We start from the raw sequence: 7,632 nt of genomic DNA on the forward strand, positions 1-7,632 counted from the left end.
TGTGAGATTTCTGCCCGACAGACGATATTCACAATCAATAAAATAAAATAAAAAACTGCAACCAATTCAAACATGTTGTATGGGTGTATTTGTACAATTGTGCAATTATTACAAGTGATAAAATGCATATCGCTTAATGCTTGAATGAATAACTCTTGGATTTGTGGTTCCCAATAATAAAATAAAACCTAAATAAACAATACTATATACCAGTAAGACTCCCTAAATCGGGAGATGAGCGACCACCAGGTCACATGTAAAAATCGGCCTGATGGTGGCGCTAAATGTGACAGATCCATGTTGATGACATGACTCTAGACATACTGTGTACCGCTTTGCGTGATTGTAGGTAAAATCTGTAGGAGCAGTGTCCAAAAATGTGTTTTGCAAGAATGTGCCTCATGGTGGCGCTAGAAGAGGGCCATGTGAGAAATGAGGATGGAGGTTGTGGTTTGGCAGCCAAGGAATGTGTGTGCAAAGTCTGGCATGGATAGGGGCAACGGTGACGGAGATATGAGAAGGGGAAGAGTGTGACGCGACGTGACAGACTGACTGACTGACTGACTGACTGACTGACAGACAGACAGACAGCCGGTGGAGGTTTTGATAGTAACTGCGACCTGACGGTCGCAATGAAACCATCATTGAAGTGCAACGGTAAAGGTCACAGCACATGTGGTAATAGATGTAGCCTATAACAAATATTCAACTAGGAAGAATAGATAAATATCTGTATTCAAACGTCCCAAGCTGGAAAGAGTAATTTCAGGTACAGTGGAGACATCTACAGATTTGTTTTTTGAAGGCCTTTCTAATAAGTGTTTATTTTTTGAGCGGTGCTATAAGTGCTCCGACATCTGGCTTTGTGTGTGTGTGTGTCCGTATGTCCGTCCATATGTCCCGCAAAGCCTGGCCAAGCTTCGGACACATAATGAAACTAGAAAGATGCAATTGGAAATTGCGAGTGTGGTTGCTGACAGTTGCTGACTATATTCTACACTAAGCTAACTGTCATGTGGAGCAAGACCAATTGATTCCCTATTGATTCCCACTCCCATTGATTCCCTACTGATTCCCACTGCCATTGATTCCCTATCCCTGCCATTTCCAATGGCAGCGGGAAATGTTACCCTAATCAATAGTTTCCAGAAAAGTTACCCTAGTAATAGATAAAGTTTCCCCAGGACTATAATGTGTTGCCCTGTTGGGCAACCACACTAATTAACTCATAAAAGGCACCGCTCACTTCACACTGGGTGTGATTTCCCCCCCCAGAATTTATCTTACCTTTAGTATTCATACGACTTGATTCTTTGTTAGGTTTTATATTATAAAATGTATAACTTCATAGTTAGGGTAAGTGATCATTTTGGGTTAAAACAAAAAGGTTTTTGGTACTTGAAGCACTATATTCTGATAGTAGGCCTAATCATTGCTATAGAGAGAGTTTGTTCTGTAACAGGAGTCTCCCTGCCTCTCCCGCTTTAATAAACAGAAAATAAATGTTCTGGTAGTTGACAAAATGTCGGCCAATCAGGAGAGAGTAGCCATTTATCAGCTTCATTTTTATGTGTTCCTGTTCCAATTTTCTTTGAGACATCACTTCTAATTTCACTTGTTTAATCTGTATCCTGACTGAGTTCTCTATCCAGATTGAATAAAATTGGTATCCCGACCTGAAAATGCATTTTCTATTTAACAAAGAGCAGGAGATACATGAGGACTCCTGTTACTGAACAAACACTCTAGCAATGAGTAATATCAGAATATATAGCTATAACACCAAAGAAAATCACAATACCCTACGTTTCAATGCTTACTGTATATTTTCTAGGGACACTAGGGTTCAGGTGGTTAAGACGGTGAATTTGAGATTGAAATAATGTGGTCACAATCTTATTAGGACAGTTTATATAATTGTTTTGTGTCACTTGAATTGATAGAAAAGTCATTTTTGGGTGAACAACTTTAATAGTGTATTAATTATATACAATATGGTTCTCAGGAGGTCCTCAGGTCAGCTCGTACTGGTGGCTGCGAGCTTGAGGTTTGCCGTTACGTGAGCGATGAAACACCTCAAGAGATGGACGCCTGAGAAAGTACGGGAGCTGACCAGGAAGGGTTGTGGGAAACACTCAGACGACGGGGTCGTCTGAGTCCTTAAAAGCTCCAGAAGTTTCAGCAGGTTGGAGAGCAGAGCCCCTCGCGGCACCTTGTCAGTTTTAGTCACCAACACCGCGTACGGTCGTCTGACCTCCTCGCACATCTCCAAGGCGATAAGGTCCGCCTTCTGGACGCCGACACTGCCGTCCACCAACAGGAATGTCCTCGACAGATTTTCCCTCGTAAGCAGGTAAGGCTCCACCATGTCAACAAAGTCTTTAGGCGCTCCATGGCCGTAGCCCGGCATGTCCACGATAGTGAAAGCCGCCCCTACTTTGAAGAAGTTCATTTTCTTTGTGTGACCCGGAGTTTTGGAAACGCGAACCTCCACCTCGGGCGTCAAGGAGAACAGAGCTTTGACGAGGGAAGATTTTCCCACGTTACTTCTCCCGATAAAGCACACCTCGGGCTGTGTCAGGCTGGGTACGTGATCCATCCTCACGGCGGATGAAAGATAGTTGATCTTACGAGAAGGAGACGAGCAGAAGAGTTTCTCTGCTTCCAACATGTCCTCAACAGTGGGACGAAACAGCTGGAACTGGATCTTGTCCACAGACCTGTCCAGGTAAGCCTCCAGCCGGTCCAAGGGATAAAGCAGGCCTTGGAGCTTTGTCTGTGACATCTGGGAGACTCCTTGAAGTGAAGCCAGCTTATGGGAACCATGCCGGGGCAGAGAACTAAACTGAGCCCCAGGCTTCAGCCTAGGAACCCACCTCCGACAAAACATCTGTTCTCCGCTCGGTTCAAATTGTTCAAATTGCCTCAAGGGAGGACAGATGGGCAGGCAGACCTCTGCGTCATGCTCATGTCACCATGTCAGCCATAACCATATAAGGAGTTCCCAATACAGCTACACCCAAATATTGAATGTGTTGATTAACCTCAAAGTATCGCCATGGCATCAGGCGTGGCAACAAATCTGTCAGCTCCATAAATGGGCACAAAAGAGGCCATGCCCATATGGGCATATACTGTTGCCACCAGCTTACCTCTTCAGTACTAGCCTGTGTTGCCGGGGCAGTTGATCACAGTCATGACGTCTGTGTGGAAAACTAAAAAAAAAGAAAAGAAAAAACAATCTTACAACATTGAACACCATATTAATCCTGGTTTCTCTCCATAAGCCCGCCAAAGTGATACCAGAGTCAGTAGACACAATGTTAGAGGGGCTTGACCTTTTTCTTCATTCAGGATCCTCGATTATAAGCCGGAATCGGATGTACAGACCATACAGAATATACAAATAAGCATAATACAGCAGGACCATGCTGCTTCACTATTTCCTGTACTGTACACATAAAACAAAACAAAATAATGGTCTCTGATCATTTGTATTCTTTAATAAATCCTCTGCCTAGCAGTGGACAAAGATTTTACTCGAGAAAGAATTGTATCCAGATCTACAAGCTCACAACGTATATTTGAAGTAAGGCTTAAATGGTTAATTCATTCATTATATTTGAGCGGTGCTAACAGCTCCTACATCTGTTTTTGTATATACAGTATGTCCATAGCGTGGAGTGAAAGATCAAGGAGGTATTACTGTGCGTCTGTGCGTTTCTTCGAGAACATCTGACCAACTGTCCCACTTCAAACTTTTTTCTCGTTCTCCTGAATATCGCGCTTGTTATTTCTGAGTGACGGCGAAGGAGTTCTGGTTCATCAACTGGCCCACTCTGTCCTGAAGCAGCGGAACCACCTCTGCCAGGATGAAGACGTGTGTGTCGTCCAGGTCCTGCATGATGAACTTCTTCCCAAGCGCACCCGTCTCGTCCAGGTGTAGCAGGAACTGCTTCATGGCAGGATCGCATTCGATCAAAACACCCTTCAGTACATGGACCATAGCTGACGCAAAAAGTGATTATAACTGATGGACTGAGCGGTCTGTATCCTTTTATACCCTCTGTATCTGCCTGTGTCAATTTTATGCCCCCATATATGGAGATCCCTGATGTCATCAATTATTAGTTCCAGGGTGTCACGGTGGCGCAGTCAGTAGTGCTGTCGCCTCACAGCTAGAAGGACCTGGTTCGATTCCCGCCAGGGGACACTGGGGGCGTGTTCTCTCCTCCATGTCATCAGTGCCCATACCCTAGGTGGGGTTGGCAAAAGGGCCTTTCTGTGTGGAGTTTGCATGTTCTCCCCGTGTCTCCTAGGGTAGGTACCCTCACAAAAAAACATGCAGTAATCCCGGTCTCTATTCTGCCTCCCCCTGGTCAGCCGGGGCGCCTGATGGAGGGGAAAGGAACTGGTTGGAATAACGTGTTCCTTTCACGTGCTACGTCCAACCGGGAAAACTCCCCCGTTAGGTGATAAGAAGCAACTTGGACTCCTCATGCATAGAAGGAAGCATGCATGAGGTCAGTCCGTTGTCTCCCAGGTTGGCAGAGGGAATGTAGTGCCCAGGATTACTTTAGATAATTGACACAAATTTAAGAGTAAAAGAAAAGAGAGAAAAAGAAAAGTAGCGTGGGCTTGCTGAAAACACGCACAAAGTTATATTATGTACAGTTGAAAATGTACATGTCCCTCCTCGCGGACTTTTGATTCAGCACAAGACAGAATTCATTTCCTGGAGGAATGATCAGGAATTCACTGGGAAACTGTTTTCTTTTCTTCAAAATCTCAAAAGTATTTGAAAAGAGAAAATACAAGCAATAATAACGGGAGATTTTCGCTGTTTCTACGTGTCATCTTTTCGACACCCAAACCTAACCCTTACCCTAACCCTATAACCTCCGCCGAGCGAGCTAAAGCGAGTGAGTCGCCGTGTCGAGCGTTGCGATATCCGCTTATGTCCTGATAGGGACAAAATCGTCAATCCTTGTCCCCCCGACCTCTGCGCGGTCCAAGTGAACACAGCTCTCCCTCCGGTTCAGCCAATCACAAGCCGCAGCTGACAAGGCATCTCCTATGGACACAATTAATCTCTTAAGGGGAGACCTTGAAATGTAAACGTTTGAGAAACACTGCCCTAAGCTCTGGAAGATGGAATCTCACGGACGTTCATTCACGATGACATGTAGCTGTCATCTCCGAACACAGTGTTGAGCTGCTGGCTGACCCTGATGAAGGTGGTCCTGCGGCTCAGCTCCTTCAGCTTGGCGGCGCCCACGTAGGTGCAGGTGGAGCGCACTCCGCCCAGCACGTCCCGCACCGTGGCTTCCACGGGGCCCTTGTACGCCACCTCCACCGTCTTGCCCTCGGACGCCCTGTACTCGGCCACGCCCCCCGCATGTTTCTTCATGGCCGTGTCGGAGCTCATGCCGTAGAAGCGCTTGTACTCCTTGCTGTTCCTCTCCACCATCTCGCCCCCGCTTTCCTGGTGGCCGGCCAGCATCCCGCCCAGCATCACGAAGTCGGCCCCGGCGCCGAAGGCCTTCGCCACGTCCCCCGGGCAGGTGCACCCCCCGTCGGAGATGATGTGACCCCCAAGGCCGTGGGCTGCATCCGCACACTCCATCACAGCGCTGAGCTGAGGGTACCCCACCCCTGTCTTCTTGCGCGTGGTGCACACCGAGCCCGACCCGATACCCACTTTGATGATGTCCGCGCCGGCCAGGATCAGCTCCTCCACCATCTCTCCGGTCACCACGTTCCCTGCCATTATGGTGTGCGTCGGGAACCTCTGCCTGACGTCTTTTACGAACTGCACAAAGTGCTCGGAGTAGCCGTTGGCCACATCCACGCAGATGTACTGCAGCCGAGGCACGGCCGTCACGATGGCAGAGAGCTTCTCAAAGTCTCCTTCGCTGGTCCCCGTGCTGACCGCTATGCTCTGGAGGCACTCCTGGTGTTTCACTGCAAAGCCCCTCCAGTCGTCCACAGAGTAGTGCTTGTGGATGGCGGTGAAGAGAGTGAACCTGTGCAAAGCCACAGCCATCTCGAAGCTTCCCACGGTGTCCATGTTGGCAGCGATGATGGGTATACCTCTGTAGCTGCCCTTTGAGTTCCTGAAGGTGTAGCTCCTCGTCAGGTCCACCTCACTGCGAGACTTGAGCGTGCTCCGCTTCGGCCGTAGGAGCACGTCCTTGAAGTCCAGTTTGACATCGTTTTCAATGCGAGGCATTGTCACAAACACACGATGACACACATTGGGAAACAAACTAATTAACAGTGAGCCGACTGACAGCTGCTGTACGGAATAAAAACATTTGCGCACTATGATGTCATGACTATGACGTCAGGATTGATTGATTGAATTATTACAGTTACTACCTGTACTACAGTACAGGTAGTACTAATCTACAGCAGTCAAACGTTATGCTAAAAGGATAACACATTGATAACACATGCTAAAAGGATAATGACTTCCGCCAGCAGAGCGTACCTATATAGGGTCAAAGCTGTCTGTGGGTATGTATGTGCATGGCCACACATACTGCCATGTTGTCGATCGTACTATGATAGCATCATAGCAATACTCGGTATATAGCTGTATCAGTGTGGCGCAGGTTGGTAGTGTGGCGCAGTTTGGTAGTTTGACACTGGTCTATGGTGTCAGTCAGTTATGACGTCAGTACCAAAGTTCTCAAAGAAATATGGAATGGGGGAAAGCGGATATCATTTTTGCCTTTTAGACAACAATGCTTTATGTCAGTTATTTTGTGCATGGACTTAAAAATTTGAAGTATATTGATATCTGCTGCTATTTGATGTATGCCATTTATTTGCACAAGAGATCGTGAAACTGTGTCGCACACATGTCTGTACATCTGTTTTGATAGTACCATAACACTATTTTATTCTTAAGTTAATTAAATATGTTACTGCTATTTATTTTACATTAATTATTGCTTTTTAACCCTGTTTGGGAATGCCCGTATTCAAATAAAGTGTATTTATCATCATCATCATCATCATCATCATCATCATCATCATCATTACTAATTACTATGTCCTACTCTAATCACTAACTAATCACTTTTTAGTGACCCCACAACGTCAGTTCAGGCCTGCAAATGTGCCGACTTTACACAGAAGATGGTGACCTATCGATTTCCTGCAAAACAACGAGCGACCGATCTTTGGCAAGCTCTGGGGTCACGGAATTCACTAAAGTCACATATTCGGTATAACGTCACCTAGGACAGTTGTCGGTAGAGGATCTGCCCCAGAGCCCGCCTACTGTATCTGGTCTTTTCTCACTCACAGGTTTCCGTATCCGCTCCCAGACCGGATCAGCAACCTGCAAAGGGAGCGTGTATCTATTCTGCATCTAACATGAGGCAAGACAAATTCAGAGTGAACATTTTTTAACTCAAATCTTTGCTTCTGGGCCCTCTGGGGTCCCTGGCCAAATACATATCATTTTTTGGGGGTCCTTAACATGACAATATCATTGCTATATCAGTGGTTCTCAAACGTTGTCATGTCAAGGACCCCCAACAAATGATATGTATTTGGCCGCGGACCCCCATCTCAAAATATTTTGTTCCAGGGACCCCCAGAATTTACAGAAGCAAAGAT

The 7,632-nt window shown here is 46.3% G+C and overlaps 3 protein-coding genes across 3 annotated transcripts; all 3 read right to left on the reverse strand.

The window, feature by feature from the left end:
* Positions 1-2,017: 2,017 nt before the first annotated feature.
* LOC308287786 (GTP-binding protein 8-like) lies at positions 2,018-2,890 on the reverse strand (the record flags this gene model as incomplete). The annotated part of the gene is made up of 1 exon (XM_080729061.1): positions 2,018-2,890. The coding sequence occupies one exon, from the start codon at positions 2,888-2,890 to the stop codon at positions 2,018-2,020; it is 873 nt and encodes a 290-aa protein (XP_080585187.1).
* A 900-nt stretch (positions 2,891-3,790) lies between these two features.
* LOC308281275 (general transcription factor IIH subunit 5-like) lies at positions 3,791-4,006 on the reverse strand (the record flags this gene model as incomplete). Its single annotated transcript, XM_080721417.1, has 1 exon — positions 3,791-4,006. The coding sequence occupies one exon, from the start codon at positions 4,004-4,006 to the stop codon at positions 3,791-3,793; it is 216 nt and encodes a 71-aa protein (XP_080577543.1).
* Positions 4,007-5,173: 1,167 nt separating this feature from the next.
* Positions 5,174-6,232, reverse strand: LOC308287794 (GMP reductase 2-like; the record flags this gene model as incomplete). The annotated part of the gene is made up of 1 exon (XM_080729074.1): positions 5,174-6,232. One exon carries the CDS (start codon positions 6,230-6,232, stop codon positions 5,174-5,176), a length of 1,059 nt encoding a protein of 352 aa, XP_080585200.1.
* Between the last annotated feature and the right edge of the window lie 1,400 nt (positions 6,233-7,632).

This window comes from Nannobrachium achirus (assembly GCF_963921795.1).
Source record: "Nannobrachium achirus genome assembly, chromosome: 1".
Lineage (NCBI taxonomy): Eukaryota > Metazoa > Chordata > Actinopteri > Myctophiformes > Myctophidae > Nannobrachium > Nannobrachium achirus.